At 39.0% G+C, this 23,154-nt stretch overlaps 1 protein-coding gene across 1 annotated transcript in view; it reads right to left on the minus strand.

The window, feature by feature from the left end:
* CNTNAP5 (contactin associated protein family member 5) overlaps positions 1 to 23,154 on the minus strand; it is a 274,435-nt gene that overhangs the window by 120,453 nt on the left and 130,828 nt on the right. The window contains exons 5-10 of the mRNA XM_065637507.1: positions 20,618 to 20,821; positions 18,768 to 18,952; positions 15,697 to 15,840; positions 5,573 to 5,837; positions 2,752 to 2,901; positions 1,423 to 1,594 (exon numbers count right to left, since the gene is read on the minus strand). Of these exons, the coding sequence (XP_065493579.1) occupies positions 1,423 to 1,594; positions 2,752 to 2,901; positions 5,573 to 5,837; positions 15,697 to 15,840; positions 18,768 to 18,952; positions 20,618 to 20,821 (1,120 nt within the window). The remainder of the gene's footprint in view (positions 1 to 1,422; positions 1,595 to 2,751; positions 2,902 to 5,572; positions 5,838 to 15,696; positions 15,841 to 18,767; positions 18,953 to 20,617; positions 20,822 to 23,154) is intronic.

Below are 23,154 nucleotides of genomic sequence, written 5' to 3' on the forward strand. Positions count from 1 at the left end.
CTTGTCGTCCTTGGGACACTGAAGATGAGAAAGACACTTGCAATAGAACCATAGATTCTAGCCTGGACTTGGTGACAATGACCCATAGCACCTCTACATCATAAGAGAGTATTTCTCTTCTGTTCCAATACAGAAATATGAAAGTTCCCTTTGCATGGTTCATTGGATCTTAAAGAATCTGTTTTTCCAAGAAAAGAGCAAAATACTTTCTTTCTCTTAATTCTCGGGAAAGTTTACATTTTACTTCTTTTTGTTAAATCAGCTGCATCTTACCAGTTCCATCTACCATTTCAGTTACACCAACCGTGAAATTCACGTCCACCTGAATTCAGTCATCGTTAAACATGGAAACAGGTTTGATCAGCAGAGTCAGTATTGTCTCTATACAAGTTAACAAACATGAACAAAGATGAGCGCAAAGGTCTCACATAACAGAGGTTATGCTCACTTTTCAAAAGATCACAGCCACAGCGGGCTGATCCCTCCTACACTAAAGAATAATAGAGATCAGCCTTCAGCTCCATCTCTCTAAGCAACATGTCTGAAACAAATACATTCAATGCTTAAGCTTTTATAACATTTCCAAAAGCAACCTTACTATTCTCTTAACTATCTCAAGCACATTATATTTTCCATCAGTTGCATTTCCATTTTTCAGATCTTAGCTAGATGAAACAAATAAAATAAAATAAACACAGAGTCTATTATTCCACATACTAACTTCAAAGTACACATTTGCAGAAATAAGTTGGAAATATTTAGACACTAAAAATCCATAGAAAGTAAAGGAGAAATTATGAAATACTTCAATTGGTTGCTTATTTCCTCTCTACTCTTTATGAGAAAATCAGGTTTTCCTGTCAGGTTTCAGCTCAGGAAAGATTCAGATCCGTTTTTAAACTGAAATGTGTCTTTCATATAGACCATTTCATCATTATATCGTCCTACTGAATGGGCAGTATGATGCATGAGGTGTACCATATCTTCATTATAAACATGCTATGCTGTTATGGCTAATAAGAAAAATTGCAAATTATCTACTTAAGCAAAAACAGATAGCATATTAAGGGGATAACATGTTCTGATGAATCAAATAATTTTTCCTTCTCTTTCATTTCCCTCTAAAACTTCAAAGCAATCAAATGTTGTTTATGCATAAAATTTATTTCTTTCACCAATCTGTAGTTTGATTGAATTTGCATACTCTATTTCCTACAAGTCAACGTGAAGAGAACCTCATGTAATTGAAACCATTTCCCCTACAGTCCTCCTATCTTCGCTGTAATATTTTATATTAGTAGCTCTGTTATGCCTAATATCTGTAATGTTGGCAGATTAGAATTTTCACTTAATGCAACCTGTATTTATAAACCACTATGATGGAAAAAAGAACAAATACGAGAAAGAGGAAACAATAATTACCTGTCTTTGATGCCACACAGATCCATGTGTAAATCACTAAAATTCCCCAGGGAGCCTTGCTGAACTAAAATGAGGTCCTTGGGCTGGTTATCAATAAAGATGAGCCTCATACAGCCTTGAAAAGCAGTAATGGGATTTAAACATCGGGAATCGGTGAAATTGTCAGGACACCCTGTGGGAAAAAGAGAAAAGGTGGAGAAGAATACTGGAATGTTCATCTATTTCTGCTGGGATTTCCTGCTGCAAGAACTCAGAGGCTCATTATTCCAAGTGTTTTCATTCCTTGTGCTACATAACCTTCTGTGTTATAAATCCTCCAGTAAGGAAAAAAAAAAAATTTAAAAAAAAGGAAAAAAAAAAGGGGGGGGAAAAAGAAAGAGAGAAAGACCAGCCATTGGAATCAGAATATGAGGTTTTAACATGTGCTAAGCAAAAACAAAATGTGATTTTTTTTCATCATCTTTATACTCCACAGTTAATAGCAACTGACTCCCATTAAAAAGCTGTGCAAATTGTAAAATCTTTATGGGTTAAATTCTGATGCTGAGGAAATGCACAGAATAAAAGGACGAAATCCTGTAGACAGCAAGCAAGAAAACCATTTGTATTCTGAGCTTCTCAGTATTTGGACAGCCCTGAGATCCAAAGCCTCCTGTGCATCCTCAGTGCTGTATCCAGAGGGTTCATTGAGATCAGAGCCTCCCTGTGGCAAGCACTACACAGAAATATATTAGATAAAAAGATGAGAGTTTATGACAATCTCTTTATTTAAATTAATGCTTGCACTCCAAAAAGCAGAAGGTAGTATTTTTCAAGACTGTTCTTTCCATTTTCAAAATTTAACTAAATCTACATTAATTTCCTTGGGAGCACAGTACCTAAATACCTTTGTAGATCTGAGCCATATGACAATTAAGCTCTGAAGTCTAAAGTCACTGAGCCTGATCAGGACAGTGATATTTACAGGAATATTAATAATACTAATAGTCCTCAGGCCTTTTACCTGAAAAAAACACTTGTGGCTAATACAGCTATGCAGCTTTTGCATGTTTTGCCAACTAGATATAGGTACCCATTGGTTACCACTACTGATAGTCCACTTTTACAGCTGTGTTAGCAGTTCTGCTCATTCTCTCTCTACCAGGGTTGATCAAGACCCTTTGATCTTCCCACAGCACTGTATGCACTAAAACTCAATAGGTATCTAAAATCATTTATTACAAATTTTCTCTTAGCTGCAAACAGAGTGCATCTGGGGAGACCTCAATGGTGAGCACCCCACGATCTGGATCATAAAAATGTGTCCTGCATCTGTATGAAACAACTTACCTCCAAAATAGTAGCTATTCCCAGAGTAGATCCTGGAGACTGTGGTTGCGTGGCTAGCAGTGGCAGCATTGTTGTCCAGCGTCAGGGTAATGCGATGTCTTCTGGCATTGATGTTAACAGAATGCCAAAGCCCATCATGGAGATTGGTTCCTGGCAAAAATCAAGTACAAAGAGTCAAAAAAAGGTGCCAGAGATAACTGAGTTCTTCAAACTGCCTTTTGCTTTCAACTTGTGACCACAAACATGCAGCTGCCCCCAGAACAGGGAGAACTGGCAGCTGAAAAGTACACGTTGCCTCTGGAAAAAAACTGGCATAGAAGAAAAGGCCAAAGAAGCAGCAAGCTTTTGAGACTGTTTCAGAGGGTCATCTCTCATTTCAATCTAATCTGCCTTTGGTACTGCAGGCACTCACCAAGCTAGCAGGGCCCTTTGTCTTACTGATAGCAATTACTACCATTTTGTGGATGTTTATGTCTTATTTTCAGTCTGTTGGTAAATGCTTGTAGCTCACAGGAGTCTTCAGAGAAGATCTCTGTTGAGCTTCTCATACAAAACACATGCCTGAGATTGCAGAGGATTAGATTCAGTGAGACAGTCATACCCTCTCTCAGGCTTCAATATGAAACCCAACAAACCCCAGCAGGTAACAGTAGGATCTGTGTTTCTTAAAACCCTTCAGCGCTAAGGTAGCATGCAGTCTTATTGATGGCTGTACTGAAGCCTTTCTATATTGGATTTTGATATGGGTCTTGTGAGATCTGGGGTTGTTGCTCTGACCAGGAATCTATGAAGGTACATGAGCGATTATGGTACTGGGTAACCTCTTTCTCTTCTAGACACTTGTGCAAAGGGGGAAATAACCTCTCTGTCTCCTCATTCTGAAAATCAGTGTTGCATCTTGTGGGTCTTGAAATAACACCACACAGCTACAAAGAAATTCCACATCCTCTATCTGACAGCCATGAAAAATTGGTGGGCAAGCATCTGAGCTTGCACACAGTGGTGCAGATCAAAAGTAACTTAATTACAGTTCAAAATACATTGCCCTTAGGCTGAAGTCACTGAGACCAGGAACAGACAACTAGTATTTACTCCCTTCCCTAATGGAATATTTTTTGTAACTGTAGCTTTCAGAAAATAAAAACAAACGAGTACTTTGTGACACAAAGAGATGTGAGAACAGTTTAAAAGAAAATTAAAAAATTGTGGGTGTTATGTATAGGAAAAGCCATTTCATTATGAATTTGAAATTGAGACAATTTTCACAGTAACAGCTGTTAACACGTGCACAATATTCGTAGAATATGAGGCCAGTTTCCCGGGAGGTAAAAAAAAAAAAAAAGATGCCTTTTCAACTAGAACAAGTCCATTTTGAGGTGAAATACGTTGCTGAAGTTTGAAAAGATGTCGAAACAAAATACATCCCATTTGGGGCAAAAATAGGTCCATTCTTGATTAAGTAGGAGTTTATTGTGAGTACCTGACATCTGCAGAACATGGCACTTGCAATTTCTGCATATTTTCCCTGTGTAAGTAGGCAGTTGGCAATGTTTTGGATAGCATCAAAGGCTGGGCTGAGGTTCATGATTCCAGAACTACATAAAAACAAATACACCCAACCAAATATTGACATGGTCTCAGCTTTGTCAACAATTTAATTAAGATTGCAATAAAGGCTGGAAAGTCAGTTTTCAGCATTCATTTGCAGCAAGCTAAGGCTATAACAACGTACATGAATAAGGATAGGTACAGGGCTGCCTCATTTTATATTGTAAAGGGGAATGAAACACACATATGGAACAGCTCTGCTTTGACAACTCTGTCAGATTTTCTCTCTGCTTCTTTTAATAGACACATCTGCCCTCTTTTAGTCTGTATTGGGAATATTTTAATATTACATATTTTTAAACAGCTGCTCTTTCAGAAAATACTACTATTACTATTATTACGTAGTTCCACCTCAATTCCATCAGTCTATTACTTATCCACCTTTGGAAACTGAGTATTCAACACACGCAGAAGATTATTTTCCCTGTCTCCCACCCAGCACGGCTGCAGAGCAGCAAGGGTTCTGCAGAAGCCCTGGGCTAAGAATGTTTCTGTTTGAGATGCCAACATGGTTTATATAGGTCACACTGGGGCAGCAGCTGGGACACTCTGGCCCTGCCTCTGTTGTGCAGTCTGAAATTGTTTCCCTGTTGTCTCTGGGAGCCAATGCATAGCTATTCTGCTAAGTGTTTACAAGCAATTACCTCTGAACGTTAGGTCAGAGAGGCAATCCCATTTTGCCCTCTTGCATCTCGAGAGCTGCACAAAGCAGCTGGCAGACTGGCTGAGAAGGCCAGTGAGGGATTGTGAGGAGAGGAAGTCCATGGTCAAGTCTCTCTTCTGAACAAAGCACAAAGGGAGAGTGTAAAGCTACAGTCAGAGAAAGCAAATCAGCCCTGAAGGTGCCTCGACTTGTGCTGGGGAACGGTGCAGCAGCTGAGCTGCCTCCCAGCTGACTTCAGCACAATCTGAGGACAGGTAACAGGAAGGTCTTCATGTGACCTGACTGAAGAAAATTTAGCGTGACTGTTTAAGAACACAGAGGCTGAGATAATCATCAGGTAGACTGAGTCTGGAGATCTCAGGATGCCAACTTTCCAAGCTTAGATCTACCTCAAAGTGCACAGGGTGATTCTACCACTGAAAAGCAAAAGAAAATTTGAGAAGAGAAAGAAAGATTGGGTTCTTCCTTATTTCACCATCCTTTTATCCTATGGGGTTGCACCTTTGTATTCTAAAGGGGGACAGATGAGAGTAGACAAAACTAAAGTACCTTCACTGATTTCCACTGGGTTCTCTGTCTCTTTCTGAATAAGTAGTGTCAGTCTCCCACTGTGGAGGTAAACCAAGAGAGGTCCTGAATTTTCAGACAATTTGGTGAACAGAAGTAAGCCGTCTTTATTCCATGTTCGAAACTGGAAGCTGACTGACAAACCATCAATTTGAGGAGTGCCTGGTAGTAACAAGTAGCTTCGACTGGCACTGACGAAGGTGATAGGAACAATTTGTGGTTCTGAGCAGGAAAAGGTCACGTTCCCCTGCAAATAATAAAAATCAAACATAATCAACATGACTTTTTTTTGTTTCCAGACATCCAGGTACATCTATAGTTAAATAAGCTCACTGGGTTTCTAATGGCCCTCAAGGTTGAAATAGGTATTGTTATTCAGACACAATCTTTGGAATTCATTACAAAATGTATCTGTCCATCCTGGGAAAACACATCTGACTTCAAAATTTTACTTGAACCCGAAATGGGGGAGGGAAGGGGAATCAAAAATCAAAACCTTAATTCTTAGAAGGATTTAAACATGTCCAAGTGTCCTCTATCAAGGCCATGCCTGGGTGCAGAAAGGCTCATTTGGTAGCCCAGACAGACCATCTCCACGTGGCCATATCTGCTTTGCATTTCCCAGCTCCTTTCATTTCAAGTTCAAGTTTAGCTTTATATCAATAAAATCAAATTCATTCAGATCTATGTGACTTCAGGAACTGACAACTAAGGAATCGCAAGTTTGCTTGAACCTTCGTGAGCTGCAGCATATGATACAAATGTTGTGTGTTAGTTCTGCACTGACGGGACTACAGGGGTGTGAACAAGGCAATGTGCAAGTGAAGAAACAAAGCATCCTCCAAGGCACAGGGATCCCAGCAAACAGACTAGATTTTTTTTTTTTTTTAAATATGAGTCAAAATGCAGCCACTGATGACAGTATTATTTTGCTCATTTATACCAACACTGCACAACATTAAAAGTAAAAAATCTCTTATCTACTTCATTCTACTACATGGGACCAAACAAGAGGCAAGTTTCCTAGGTTTATTTCAAATATTCAGTAGATAACTTGCAGTAGCAGTACTGTTTATGTTTTATTTTACCCAGAGTGACGCAGCCCTGTGCTACTTAAAATAATAAAAGTCTACTTAAGAATAATAACACAAATAATTAAAAGTAATTGTTCCAAAATTATTTCAAAATTCATAAGAAAACCCAAAGAAAAAGTCACTTGAACACAGTACTTACAGTGGAATGAAACTATAGTGAGATTTCCTGGCCAGTTCTAGGTCTCCTGGTTTCCCAGGCACATTGTGAGGAATTATTAAAACATTACATACTCAGCAAGCATGATGAAATCCAACACACTTTCAATGCCATATCAGTTATTACCTCAGTCATCCAGCCCTGAAATCCATGGTGCTATCTGCCCAGAAGTTCAGCACATTTACTCAAAGCAGTCAGCAGAATTTGTACAAGTATGTACCACTGTAGTTTGTATATGAAATGACTCCATTGCTTTGTTCATCCATTGTAGCCTACCCAACCAGGTCATTTTAACCATTCAATAAAACCTTGACAAGCTGGGACACACTAAAGGAGCCATGTCTTCCAAAGCCACTCCAGGAGATTGTTGCAGCCAGCTTGCTTTGAACTAGGCTGCTTTATAAAATACCAACTGGAATCTGATAAAGCCATCAGAGTAAAAGGCTTTCTCCATAGTACTGCATCTCATCAGAGCTGGTACCTCACTCTAACAGGATAATTATAATGAACAGCATGTGATGGATGTGTAGGAAGTTGCACAGTGCTTGGGGAATTCCTCTCTGAAATCTCAGACAGCTGATGGAACTGTTCCCTATCACTTTCAAATGTCTTTCTAGTCTTTATTTTAAGATGGAAAATAAATGAACTGCCAGAAAGAGACAAAGTTATCACTAGATAAAACAATCCTTGATAGATATATAGCTATATCAAGCCATTTACATATTTCCTACCCTGTTAGGTGCAGAATGCTATGTAACAGATTTTGCAATGGCAAAAGGTGTCGATGGATATATCACGTTAGAATGAGTTTTGCTATATAATCCAAATCTTATCCAAACTTAACATTAGCCAGGTGGGAAGTAGAAGTGGAATTAGTTCTCAACCTTTTAAATGTTTCTACTACCTGATGGGCTTTGCCTGCATAAAAGATGCCACGGGCCTTTTTTTTTATTACTGTTATATTTCCATTGAATTCATGACAAATTACAGAAAACAAAGAGAGCCAACTGCAGTAATATAAACAAGTATTGTTAACTTTCTCTAGAGCTTTTTAAAGGCTTAGATATTTAAAATGCCGATGACAAATTTTCTTTGGAATTTTAGACGTTTACACTGATGCAAGTAACTTCACACCAAGTAGTAAGACATTTACAGATCTAATACACACATAACAGCTTCCCCTAAACCTGCATCTGATCAGGACTATTTTGTTTTAATTGGCAGCAGTTCTGGAACTCTCCAGGGTATACGCGAGACTTCTGGCAGACACTTGATTTTATAACTGAACCCAGTTTAACTGAACAGTAAAACGTCCTTGGCTAGGAAATGGGATAAGAAGAGTCTAATCCCTAGAGAAAATATAGGAGATGCTCAGCTCTACCCAGCTGCTAGAACTCCAGCTATCATGTGGCGTTTGAGAATCCCATTGAGTCCATCATCTCCAGGCTGATTAATGACTCCTCTAATAAGCAGTGAAATCTTTCCAAAAGATTTCTTATTGTTCATACAAGAGAAACCTTCTGAACTTAGAAATGCAATGGAGATATTTGCATTTTTTTCACTGGCTGCCACGACACTTGTCTCAAGAAAAGAGTGCAAGCACCCTAGATTTCTGCAGGCAGGGTATGGTTGCAGAGGTGGTTCTTATTCAAGTAAGATGTTGAATGAACAGGTGACAACATGTTACAGCATTATAAGGAAGAATCAGAGCCTTTCCTATTAAAAAGAGAATGGAAGAACACAGTCACTAAGTGATGAGGATAAAAGTGGATTACACAGAAAATCCTCTGAGCCATAAGTCTCATCCAAAACTGACTGGAGTCTTTCCAGTGACTTCTACAGGACTTCAGTAAAACCTTTATAACTTTAATGAACCATTTCAGTCTTTTCTGGCCTTTCTTCGTGTTATATTATACACTGTTGAATGAAGAGAGAAGGCTGCTACAACACCACAGTCAGGGCAACTGTTGAGAAGTTTCCTATACATGGCCCCTCGCTCTCAGAGAATACTAATCAAAGGTAATATGTACTTGGGAAACTATTTAAACTGACACTTGAACTGAAATCCTCAACATTTAGCCTACCAAAGGACATCAGCCAAGATCACAGCTTGAACAGGAAGAACAATAAATGAGTATTTCTGAGCTGCGGGTTAGAGCATCAAGTGGACACTTACTTTCCTCGTTAATCACTCTATCCAATAAAAAGGATATCTTGTTTGCTGCAGAGGGCTGGAAAGGAAGATTTCATATGACAGTTAAGGGAACTAAAATCCCAGGCCTGGCTGAAATACAAATGTGGGTAAACTGGCAAGAATATCTTCAGCTTGGAAATTGGAGGACTATTTTTATCTGTGAAGAGACTGAGGTTGCAGACAAATTTGCAAAGAGAGTAACAGAGGGAAAAGGTGACCTCTGATGCAATTTTAAAAGGATAAAATGAAAGATTGTAATTCAGCTCTGTGCAGCTGAATTTTAAGAATGGAAGAGGTTCCTCTAAATCCCATTTTTAAATTAACTACCCCAGGCAGAACAGATGTTAGGAGACCCATGTAGATTTCAAGTACTTCTCAAGACATTGCTAAGCATTGAACAGAATGTAAATCAAAGTGAGATACCAGCCCCAGCCTACTGACATACTGGTGCAAATTGATGTCAAACAGGATGCGGGAGCACCAAGACCCATGGTGTTACTTAAGCTAGGACTAGTTCACTAAGTGAGCAACTAGCCCATCCCAAGAGCAGGGCTCATACTTGAAGAGAAGTCCTCTACTGAGGTGGGTTTCTCTTTCTCTGAGCAAAATTTCATCATGGATATCTGAAAGCTTTCATGATCCAAGTTTAGCTGAAATGAACATACCTTTGTGACAGAGAATTGCCCTATCTTTAGTCACTCTAGGTATCATGTATGTTGATAAAATGTTAACCATTTATCATACTGGTTTAGGTTGTTTACATTAAGATAATGTCCCTATGTAGAAAAAGTAGCATTTAAAAAAAATAACTGACCAACCAAACAAAAAAAAAACCCAAACAAACAAAAAACCCAACAATGCTTTGAAAAGGCATTGTCAACATGACAAATTCAACCATGAGATGCTTGGCTAGAGGTTTCTAGATGTTCTTTATTTCTGACTCCTAAGCTATGTCACTGTACAGAAGTTGAACAAAGCATTTTACTATTTTCATGCCCATAGTAACTGTATATTATTTTTTCATTTTATGGTACAATAGCTAAGAGTTGCTGACAAAAGATGGGAGCAAATATAGAGCTAATTTGGAAAAAAAAATCATACATCATTTCTCAGAGAGACAGGAAAAGAAAAAAAAGAGCACAAGAGGAAGCACAAAAGAAATCCAGAGTGTTTAATATTTTCTCTCCTTTGAACAAGAAGCAGGAATAAAGCCAGCCTTTCAAATTCACCTTACCAGACGTGAATAAGATAGATGTCTTAGATCAAACTGACAAATTAGTATAATCCAAGCAGAATTTTTGTTCCAGTGCGAGGTATCCTTATCTACAGCTTATTAAGTTTTATTACATGGAACAAAACACAGCTGCAAGGAGATTTATTAGTATTATTATTATTATTTTTATTATTGATATTATTACTATTACTATGAAAACAGACCTACATCTATGTTAAAATAGAAAAGTGCATAGAAAGCAATTCTTATCACCTTTTTTTAATTAGTTGTCATTATTAGATTTTCTTCTTTTCAAGTCCAATCATCTGTATATCATAGCACAGCACCAGCCTAAATTGTTGGTATAAACTGCACACACTGCAGGCTCTTGACTGTGATGGGGTCAGCTTGCTCCTTTCTGTTATGCTGGGCAGCCACGTACCAAGCAGTTCCCAGGGCCCCAGCAACTGCACTAAAACCTTAGAAAAAGACATTTAAGTCTCAGATTTACAGCAAATTACTTTCTCCCCTATTTTCCTTACTCCCTGCTAACTCCTATGACAATTATTAGCCATCTTTCCTGGTCTCCTACAGGGACTTACAGCCTTATCACCTCCTGCCTTGAAAGATCCTCCTTTGCTCAGCAGGTACTAACGGCCCTATTCACTCATTTTGACTACCCAGATAATGTAATAAATTAAACTCTGAACAACTGTTTCTAACCTGTAATTTGCTGAAGGCTGATGACTCTCAGAAAGGCCTTGTTTGCTCAGAAGCGTGGTTTTTTTCCTACATACGTCAACTAGTCTTATAAAAAAATATGGTCTCTCTCCCCCAAAGGCTTACTTCACTTGTGGTCATCACAACTATCAAAATCCTAACACAAAGAAACTTCTATATCAAGAAAAGGAGAGTTTATTATTGCAGCTGCAGGCTGGATTAAATATTTACAGACTGAAAGTCTTTGGAATTGTAGACAAAGCCTACTGAAATCGATGTGAAAACTATCATTTAAACAGACTTTATTTCAAGACCTTGACTGAGATGACACACTTAATTTGATTCGAAACAACCTCCTTATACTGTTCAGCAACAATAAAATGGGACCTTAAAATGAATGCTATTTATATAGACTTTATTACTATACCACAGTGAAGGCAGGGTATGAAGGAAACATGTCTGAAGACCCAGAGAGCAGACAGGAAGACAGAAGAAACCAAAAAAAGTTATTTTTACAGGAACCAAGTATTTCTGCAATCTGAGTTCACCTACCTTATCTACAGAACAGCAAATTCAGTACTCTTTTTAATGTGTGCATGTGACTCATGTTTTCATTAAATTGGACTTTTTAAAAATAAATTTAACTTAGTCCTATAGGAAGTTCTGAAAAATGTCATTAAATAGTTCCAACAGTTTTTATTTATGAATCCTATAGTCTGATAACAGTGCAAAAACTAATGAAAAAAAAAAATCTAACTCCTGCTTCTCCAGACCCTAGTAAGGGCCTTCACAAATCAGCGGCCTGATATTCACAGATATATCGACACTTGCAATAGCACTTTGGTAGAATGAGACGTGTAGACAAGAAAATTCTTCTCAAGATGAAGGTATCTCAAATCAGCTTAATAAAATAGCATGTTTAGATTCTCTATAAAGGGAATGGATTATTAGTTTACATTCTCCTGTCACTAGGTATCTTTCCTTGCTCTTTGATGCTGGCAATTGGTTATTTCCCCTGAGGCACTACAGTGATGCATTTACATGTCACCACACCCCAGATTCAACATGGCAGGCTGATGTAAAAATTCAAGCATATCTGAGGGCTAACAACTTCTGCCTTACAAATATCCTGTGCTCCTCTCAAGCCAGTGCAGAGGTTGCTCTGCTAAATAAAAATACAACTCCAATTCCTGTTAGCCGAAGGTGATGGAAGGGAGAGGGGGATAGGGTTTTCAGGTTCACTGAGTACGTAAGGTAGAGCATTGAGAAGATCAAACACTGTATCTTTTCATGACCTTTTCATTTCTTTTCTTCAGTTAGACAGCTTCTTATTTGGACATCCCAAATCAGTGACATATGAAATGACATAAGACCCTGGCCACAGGTCACATTAGAGTAGTTTCTAAAGGTGCAATCTAAATCTAGGGGTAGGTGTCCAGGATACCATAGGTATTTTCAGGATTCTCTTAACTACTTCCTCAGCCAGATGTATTTAGTAATTCTCAATGGATTTCTCTTCCTAGAAGTTGTCCCATCTCCTCCTGTATTACATATGTTCTTAACAAGTTCAAAATCCTTCAAGGAAGATTTCATCATCCCACACATCAACAGATCAAATATCCTTCTGTTTCTCGTAAATGTTGCTCCCAGCATATTTTCCTGCCCCTAACTACTTGCTAAGGAAGCACAAGCAACTGCTGTACATTTTCTCCTAATAGGCAGTCCGCACTTCCTTTGTGCTGAGAAGACAGCTAGTAAATAGGGCAGATCTTTAGATTATTATTTTAAAGCATTTGCAGAGTTTTCCCAAGGGTCCAGCCCTACAATCATGACAGTAATAATTACAGAAATTTGACTTCTCATAACCTCTTGCAATTAAAACCCGTAATTGCTTCAGAGAGCAAATAAAAGATCCCCTATCATTTTGCCACACTCAACAACCTAAGAGAAGAAAAAACAAAAAAACAAAAAAACCCCCACCAACTGAACAAAAACAAACCAAAACCCTCACAGCAACAAAAAAACCACCACAACATACCATCAGGGAGAGAAGAAACCCCAGAGAGAAGACAGATAGCCTGTCCAAATAGATTGGGCTGCCACATAGAGAGGTTAAGTATCAGGCAATATAAAAATGAAATTCCGAAGGCGAGTTCCAGTTCAAAGAGACAGGCTGCCTCGTTATCTTGAGATGTCTTCTCAAGGGGATTTATTGCAAGTCTGACAACTGCAAACGAGTTATAGAAAAGAAGAGGTGGAATGATAATCACAGCCACCACCCAAAAGTATGATACATAGTATAGTACTCTGTTATTGACAACCTGTAGCTTCTTCCTCTGACTTTAAATTCAGTTGATTTGGGACCATTCTTTATATGGATGTGGAACTACTTCATAAGAGGAAATCTATACCTCCAAAGCTGATGTATCTTTCTCCTGCTTGTGTGAAAGATGTCAACAGTAAATAAAACAAAGTTGATGGGTATGAAAATGCACAAGTTTGGATCACTTCACGTGTCAATGTTCACAAAGGGACAGAGAATGAATCAGGGACTGAGTGTTGAAGTCTGCTTCCATTTTGGAGGCAAAAACTTATGTCTCTGAGCATTTATGTCTTTCTAATCCTAAACTGGACAGTTTGTCCTCAAATATCTTTTGTTAGGAGATAAAGGTATTTTGGGCCCTAACAATGCAGAACCATCCCTGGTGATCTCCAGCTTGGGGAGGGGGAACACAAGTACACACTACACTGTTGGAAGAAGTGATTCCAAGTCCCTGCTATATTTAATTATTCTTCTGTACTGTTCATTTCATCGTATTTTCATTCCAGACAACATTAGCAACTACAAAGACACAAAGCAGGAAGCTTGCAGCTCCCTGGGGATATGGATTGTTGCTTGAAAACCTCAATGAACTTTGAGTAAAAGTATTTAGTGCAGAGGAAGGCTGGCAGGCAAAAGACTACATTTAGGAAGAACAAGTTATTTTAATTTGAGTAAATAAATTACTAAGAAGTGGAGAAAAGCAGGAAGATGGGAGAGGGAGATCAAGCTGTGAAAGCTGGAAGTACCTGAGAGTTGCTAGAGGAGATAAATAGCTGCAATAGAAAGGATGTTGGAAAACAACAGACTTATAGAGGCTGTTTCTTATAGAAGAATGTTCACCTAAGATTATGAGGAGCTGTGAATGTGGCAAACTTTCCATGCACTTTGCATACACAAGTGTCACAGACGTAGCACATAGTAGCTCATAAATCTTGCAAGATGTGGTACAGCAGCCAGCCTTTATCAACTATTGCATTAAAATCATCACTTCTGTGAGGGAGATTGAAGGATGAGGGCACATCACATCTACCTTAAATTGACAAAAGGGGCAGGATTCCTAGACCTTCAATCTAGCATTGACTGAATCAAGTGTTGTGATAACAGAGTTTCATTGCTTGGGGCCATGTTATACCCAGACAACACCCTTCAGTGGTTTTTTTTCCTCCCCTTTAGGAAGGCCTTCCCATTACCCAGCTGGCAAAACCACCAGCCGTTTAATGACCTAAGAAACAGATCAGGGCTCTTTCCTCCCCTTAGGAATTAAGCTGAGGGGAAGAGCAATTTAACACAGTTCATAAGATTTGCTCCTTAGAGTCCTGAGTCAGTGCAATCAAACTTGAGGTTATTAAAGCAAAGTATCTTAGTCCCAGGCCAGGGGAGCACCCCTGAAGCAGTTCTGACTGTCAGCAACACAATGCAGGACTTCTCGGCCATCAGCCTTCCATTTGCCATTTCCCTGTGTATTCAGCCTTGCCCTAGGCACGGAAAGTGAGGAAAGGACTTGTGGTCTTCTGGCTTGCTTCAGTGTGGCCTCAGTTTTTTTATACACGTTACTACCAGCTAGAAAATGCCATGAGAACCAGAAGCAGTTTCACCTCCATGTTCTCCAAAGGCACAACCTCAGCCAAAAGGCAGATATCTTAGCGTGGAGCAGGAGTGAGGCACAAGCTAAACAAAGAGCTGAATTATTTACAACTTGTCAAAGCTGCATGGGAGTGCACCGTTTCCTCCTCTTATGAAATAAAATGTTCTTTATTTTGCTCATGATATACTTAAACATATCTTTAATTTTGGACATCATTAGGTGTGAAGTTATATTTATGTTAACAGGCTGGATAAGACTGTAGTTGCTTCCGCTTTAGTCCTACTGTCCCACATTAAGAGACACTAGTATCCGGTCAATGGTTCTCAGAACTGCCAATACACTGAGTATAAGAGGCAGCACAAAGGAAAATATTGCCAATAATAAAAGAAATGTTTATTCTTCTTTATAATACCAAAACAAATAGCAGAATAAAATTTTGGTACTACTGTACTCCACAACAGTGATGGGGAATGGTTGAGAAATTAAGATTTCATCTGAGTTAACCAGAGGAAAAAAAAAAGTGTCTATGACTTCTATCATGTCACCAAAAAGACACATTTTAATCCTGGAAAATGAATTAAAAGGTTTCTCCAAACAAATTCTAATACAACTGGAAAGTAAAGAAATGATTTAATTTCCACATTTGCCTCTCAATAACTCTTGCCACAGCAGCCAGCGCTGGCTGCTGTTAGCCTCAGCAATATTTTAATAAGCTAATTATGCCCACAGCTATCTAAATCTGAACTCCACTTATTCATTACAGCCAGCAGCACCAACAGCATGGAAGTAAAGTATTAAAACATACTTTATTGTCTCTTACCACAGTATAGATCTGAGGTTTGCGCCTTTTTGCCAGGTCAATTATATTGACTCCGTTGTAATAAAGGTTCTCAATGCATCCATGGAAATTTTTCCTCTGAAAGGTTCCTGGTTTCCCTGGGACAGGAATCCCTCCGAAACTGAGCTTTTATAAAGAATAAGAACAGTATTTAGTTATCACCCAAAAAACAAGAGAGCAGAGCCCCACTCCATGCACCCAGCCAGGATTTTATCCAAGAACCAAGTCACATTAACAGCAATGTCTCAAAGCACCAAGCAGGACCTGGCTGCCTAACAGGGAATTACAGACTGTACAGCATTACAGCTATTTGGTCTTCAAAATACTCGCACGCAGTGTTTGGGACTGGGCAGTGTAACGGAGGAGTTCTGCAGGTTACACATTTAAACAAAACTTCTGCTATGTTGTTGTTTAAATACTGAAAGATGTTAGTATTGTGCAGATTACAACTCATCAGTCATCTGGAGGGCTGAAAGCCCTAGGACAAGGTGCCTAAAAAAATAAAGCCTCCAAAATGCTCGGAGTACAATTACTTTAGATTTCTAAGGAGAAAACAAACAAATAAAATCAAAACACAAACCACAAAACACTAAAATCAAGACCCATGACCCAAAAAACTTCTGATGACCCTATTTGCATTTTTCAGATGACAGAGCTCATTTCTAGTTATCTTCACCGACCTTTTTGGCAAAGTCTTACTGGTGGTACCACTGGGTTTTTATTAATTTTTTGCATCACAGCAAGGAGCATTATGAGTGATATAATGCAGGTGGGGATCCTGCAGCCACCACACCTCACAGTGCTTCCAGCGCATCAGGAGCTGTGCTGCAATCCTACTGCACCTGCTGCAGCGAGGGCACGCACTGCTGTGCGGCACCGCTGCCACGCTGATGGCTGCTGGAACCTGGTCAGCCTTATTCCTCTGTCACTACTCCTAACGGCTTGCCTCAGCTCATTATTACAAAAATAAAGGGAAAATTGGGAATTATTTTTCTTCCCACTCCACCTAACATGCTGGGATACATAAGTAAATGAAACCTCCCTGAATAACCTTGAAAATAATTCTCTGAAAACAAGTCCTTAATGAACTTGCACCTCGGTTGTATTAATTGATCTCTTCAGAAAAATAAAAAGTGAACAGACTTCTACTTTACATCACTTGAAGGTTTCTTATTGGCATGAGGACTTATGTGGGGGCAATGTTTCTTTCTGGGGAGAATCATTAGTCCTTCCTTAAAACACCAGACTTTCCTTCTTTCACATTCTATTCTTTAGGTCTCTTGCTTGGGGACTCTGTACTGGGTCTCAAAACCAGAAGAAAAATCAATATCCATTATGCCACTGCATTCTTAAGAAAACAGTTTCCATTGTGATTGGTAATAATTTTAATTACAACACTAATGGTTTTGTTGCCCTCAGTAAGGCCTTTAATCCCTAAAGTGTACTGAGATAAACTTTCAGTAGACGGTATGGCTGTAATGTTTAATTGAAAGATTGCCCCATTGCAAAAGGAAAGAAAACACACGGTGTGAAAAACTAAGCACAAGGGGCCAGCACTGAGTGTCACACAGGTCAGTCATGATGCTGACCTGCAACAGCTGAAGATCTGCTCTATCATGTGTCCTGTTTTGGAACATCTGGAAAAATGCTCTGCAAATTATATTGAAGCCTGAGATTTTCCTATTTGGCATCAACCTTGTAGCAGGAAGCAAGGAATTTTATTGCTTTGAAATTTGCAAAGCTGATGGCTCAATCATTTGGCTTTTCTCAACTTCATTTCAATAGCAGTTACAACTTTGGCCCTTGCTAGTTAGTCTGAAGTTGTTCCAGAATCTCACTGCCCAAAAAGTTAGGATCTTTTTCCTACTTCCCTACTAAATGTGCTCATGATTTGTTATAGAAGAATTCAACAGTGTCAGGGGACAGGTACCACTCCCTGCATCCTGCTTTGTGAAACGCAAAAAAGGGAAATTCAACTGGAACATAAGAGGAGCAGAAAGCAAGTACCTGCCACTGCCGAGCCGTCTGCTTTTGTCCCTTGGGTGTGCTGAAAATCGATCCTTTCTAGAGAAATTAATCCAAAGTGCAGAGGGGAAACTTGTGGTCTCTTAAGCAATGAACCATGACAGCTCAATGCATCCAGACAGGGTGATGGCTCTGACTGTGCAAGCATGACCCTCTGCCTTGTGGGCTAGCAAGACTCGGTAGACAAGTGCGTGGGGATAAAAATGAACAGGAATAATTTGCAAGCAGTTGTGCATTGGTGGGGGAAACAGATGTCTAACTGGCTTGCATATAGATATGATTTTTAGGCATTTTTTTACCCACTATCAGCCGTAAGCATTGAACTGCTGGAGTGATATAAACTGCACATGGCCACACCTTGGCCTCATCACAGGGGAGCACACCAGCCTCGGGTTTTTTGGGCAGGAAGGAAGTTTCCTCTGCTCAATCCTTCCTTGGCTGAGGTGCTCTGGTTCCCTAGTCCAGGCTGCTCAGCATCGCAACCCCAGATGTGAAGGGACCTGGGTCAGAGCTAGCTGTCTCGACAGCCATGCTCAGGATCTTCCATTCCTAGAGTCTTTAGCTGCCCACTTCCATGTGGACAGCTGTAATCTGAGTATGTGGTGGCTGCACAGAGGCACAACTCGGAGCTGGTATCCCCATGGTCAGGACAATCAGATGCTAGGATGATGCACAATGATGCCATTAAAATCATACTGGAGATGATGACACAACACCACTCCCTACAGATAAGTGCAGTTGCTCTCTGAAGATTTGACTAGAACCCAGGTAATACCTTTTAGTTTAGCTCAAAGGCTGCTGTACTTTGAAGTGTAAGCATAATATTTGCCCAGAGACTGAGACTTTCATCTATAAACTTGCACTTACATTTGTTAGCTATGAAAGGAACTCACTGGGAAGGAAATATTAAATAGAGAAAAGATCTTTGCTAGAAAGAAACAGCTCACAGGGTGGTTGTTTTCTACCACATTCATTTTATACCAATTCAGCCTCATCTCTCAGGTTATAATGTAAAGGGCTTCACATACCTCATAATCAATATCCAAGTGATCTGAATCCCCCTTTGTTCGGAAATGCTGGGTGTGCTTGTCCACTGTGAAGTTCACTTGCTTGTTGAAGCGCTCTATGAGAACTGAATGCCAGTGCTGGTCATCCAGGAGGCTGCCCAGGGTGACAGATGTGTGGCTGTTACTGAAGTGCAGGTTGGAGTCCCCTGAAGAAGCAGAGACAGGCAGAAGACACCGGAGTTACCTCCAGGCCCTTAACTGAAGGATGGGGACTCAAGGGGAACACAGAGCAATGGTCTTAGATGCAAACTGGAGCTCTCTCCATTAGAAACAGACATTTGATAAAGCATGTCTTGGATTCTTTGGACCTCTTATAGATATATGTCTATATACACACATGCACACATACACACATTTTTTTTCCCCAAAATACTTGTGGAAATCCAGGAGGTTTTCCTGATGCTGCACCCACACATTGCAGGATGCATGGATTGCTGCCTGCCCGTACCCTTGCTTCTGCTGGGCATTCAAGGCCCTGGTGTTTTAAGAGCTCCCTTCAGGTTGCACCAAAATCTCCTGTCAATTTGCCTTAACAGACCACTCCTAACCCTTCAGTTTCAACTATGTGCTTTTTGTATTCTAACAAGAAAATTGCTCATGTCTGTTCTCAGAGAAAAATAGCCACAAGTCAGTGAAGCAACAGGAACCCAAGTGTTTTGTTTAGCTCAAAAAAAAAGTTAAACCTGGCCTAGATCTCCAAAAGTTTACATTGAGTCATAAAAATACTTAAGCCCTAACCCTGGTGATTTCAAGCACTCTTCTGTTTTCCAGCTGACTACATATTTGAACACTTCAGAGCCTCTCACTGAAAGAGAGTCTGTGTCCTTTTTTTATATTCAAGCAGAATGGAGAGAACACATGCTCAAAAACTGTCAAGTAAGATGCAAGCAAATTCAAGAGCAGACATCAAAATACTTGCCCATGACATATGAATGCACACAGAAGACTTGAAATGGCTAAAATCTGTATATTTGTGGCTACTGCTGCAAGACAAAAACCTCTTATCTCAGACTGTGTATTCACAACAGCATCTCCTCTGGAAGAAGTAACATAATCTGTTTAACTATACCATATTATTATGTTAGTGTGAAGCATTTGTAAGAGTAGGACAAGACAGTGGAGTGAAAGAATCCCACATTCAGAGGCTCGGGATGCAGCTAGTTGGTCCAAGTAACATACAAATACCAAATCAGAGAAATGATGCATTATCATTTTCTACTATTTGGTTAAGTAACTAAATAAAAAGAAATAAAATACTAGCTGGAGACTAACCAACTAATGAGCTTATGTAAAATGAAATCCAATGTTTTAACCAGGATATTGGCATTTAAATTCTGTATTCACAGTTGTGATCACAGGATTGAAAAAATAAGACCTTTTGCACTCTAAACCAAACTTCCTGGCAATGCTATTCATAAAAATAATAACAAAACAAAACAAAAAAGTAAGAAGCGGAAGAAACAGAACATTTTTTTAAAATCACTGCTTGAAAACATCATCAAGTAAAAGTCAAAACTCAAAAATAGGCATTGAGAAGTTCAGCCTTGGTCAGCACTGGTTAGAAAAGCCAAGGTCTCTTCTTGTCTCAGCTATCACATCCTGCATGACATCAGTCAAGGCTATTCTCTTTTGCTTCCCCTCCCACCTTCTCTAACCAGTATTTAAGCCATGAGCTGAGGCACACAGCACATTTTGTTGATTTCAAATGAAGTTTCTAGATACTACCTAGTATAAACAATAGATTTATAAAAGCAAACCAAGACAATCCTTGTTGAAGCAGCATATGGACCAATATTCTTAATTACCCTTACCCAGGCTGATGTGCAAGGAGAGCTTCCCTTTCTGCAGCTCCAAGGTGATGTAGTCTCCACGCTGACCTTCTCCATGGAATAAGACTCCATCCCCCTGCATGCTCTTGAACTTCAAGGAAACTACATCTTTGAAAGTGCTCATAAGCTTCTGATTGAACCTGTAGAGGAGTGAACTTCTGCCATCAAAGTCTGCAATATCCGACTCTGGGAAAAAAAGATTGCAAAATGAAGAGGAGAGGCAGCATCAGGAGGGGAACCATATTTTTTCAGTATCTTTTCAAATATCACTTGGACCCAGGTATTCTGAGAAGCATACATCCACAGGATGTACATGACATCTGGGCAACAACACTCCACCCATTTCCATTCCTCTCCCTCTTTTTGGGGAAAGGGAACAGAACACTAGGGATAAAACCAGGACTCCTCTGCCCTTGTTCTCCTCTCTCTCATGCAAGACTGCTTTCTCACTCAACTTTTTAGAACAGACTTCTTCCACTGTATTCAGACCTCCAGAGCAACACCTAGGATGTTATTCATTACTTTGAACGCTTCAGTTCTCGCTTCATTTTTTGTAGCTACACAAGCACCTGTTGAGCTGTTTCTGCATGTTGGCCATGCCTGCATCCACCTTCGCATCCAAATAAGCATCATCTTAGCCTCTGAGGGTTGGCTGTTTGTTTGCGATGAGCATTTATCAACCATGTTTCTGCATGCAAATTGACTAGGCTGGCAGGAATATTCAAATATCAATTCAAAAAGCTTTTGAAGGGATTTCATGGGAACTGGGCATCTAAACTGATTATACACCTTTGAAAATCCTATTAGAAACATATTTTCCCCTTCAGCCAGCCTCTAAAACACAATCATTGTGATGGGAAACAAGCTTTCAACTCTTCAGTTGCAGTTAATGTTTCCTTTGGCAGCAGTATCCTGCAGTACTCTATTTGCTCTATGAAGTGGTACTTAAAGCAAAATCTAATTTTAATAAAATTTTTAAAAATATCTATATGACCAGAACACTTCGGGTATCTTTAAATACTTTAAAAGAACACATTGTATTCAAACATGTGACTGACATATGTAAATTCGATTCCAGCTTCTATCTAAATGTAATTTGGAACAAATTATGGATAAAATAGCTATGTGAAATAATAAATCTGTAAATTGATATTTCTTACTGTTAAAAAAAATATTAAAAAATAATAACACCAGACAATGAAGAATCTGAACAAAGGTTTACTAAGCTACATAACTACTGAGATATACACATAAAGAATATCTTCATAGTAACCAAAAAGAAAAAGCATAGACTATCTTCTTTTTCAAACCACATTTTAATGATAACCCAAAGCTATTAGTTTTCCATTTCCTTTTGAAAAATAACTAAAGGCCCATATGAAAAACAATCACGACTTCCACGTCAGCAACTGCATTGTGATTAAAGTTTGTGATTTAAGCCACATAAGCTCCCCTGAGAGTTCTTGTATCCTTTTGAGCATTAATTGTAGTTCATTTGCCCCGCTTTAAAACAGAAATAATATGGGTTGCATTTTTCCTTCTTTTTTATTTTTTAAACTGGACCAATATTTAAATATTAAAACTATTATAATCTCCAAAAATAAAAGACCTGCTAATGATTTGTTACCATGGAAACTACCATTGATAACTTTTGCAGGCCAGTATGACAGTTAGTAGACAAGTTTGATGGCACACTTACAAACTTAAAGGGCGCTCAAAATTTAAATTTGATGCCAAAGTCTGTCAGTTCAAAACTGGTTCCATTCCAAATCAAAAGACAATTGATTATTTCTTATGAGAGTAAAACTAGAAAGAAATCCAACCCTGGGAAAAATTCAGTCCAGAAAAAACAAAGACCAACTTCTCATCTGTGATGTTAGCATTACAGCACGTTGTTTAGCATCACACATGGAACAGTCGCTAGCTTAGGAAGTATCATGAATACCAAAGTATTCATGCCATCTGATTTTACTGGTTTTTACTTCTGAATTAGGTGTTCAGAAACAGCTCCTTCGGAATTGCCGACTTCCCTCTATTGACAATTTGACTGTCAGTTTCTATAAAGGGAATTAAATTCATAGTTTAGTTCTTATGAATTTCCCCTAGCTACACTAAATACTTCAATTTGTTTAAAGTAAATTGCAAGTGTATCATTAAAATGGTTTCATTTTAACACAGGCAGGAATTAGGAAATGGCCTAGAAAGAAGTCACAGTCTTTGATTTCCAGTGCATTTTGCAGTTCAAGTTGATTTTCCTCCTAGCTCTCAAACACAAAGATACTGTAAGAGAGCACTGATTCCATGTTGTTGTAATAGTGACACTTTTTTTCTTCTTTTTAAGATCCAAGCCTTCAACCAGCCTGAATTCACACAGTCCTTGTTCTTAATTCTCCATTAAGCCACAGCATAACCACAATTTCTTGAAAGTATAACATACAGAAAACTTGTTTCTGAAAAGTTCTTCTTTACTAATTATTGGTTGAGAGTACACTGGCCAATAAATAGTCCTTAACGAAATG

This window comes from Caloenas nicobarica, chromosome 6 (assembly GCF_036013445.1).
Source record: "Caloenas nicobarica isolate bCalNic1 chromosome 6, bCalNic1.hap1, whole genome shotgun sequence".
NCBI lineage: Eukaryota > Metazoa > Chordata > Aves > Columbiformes > Columbidae > Caloenas > Caloenas nicobarica.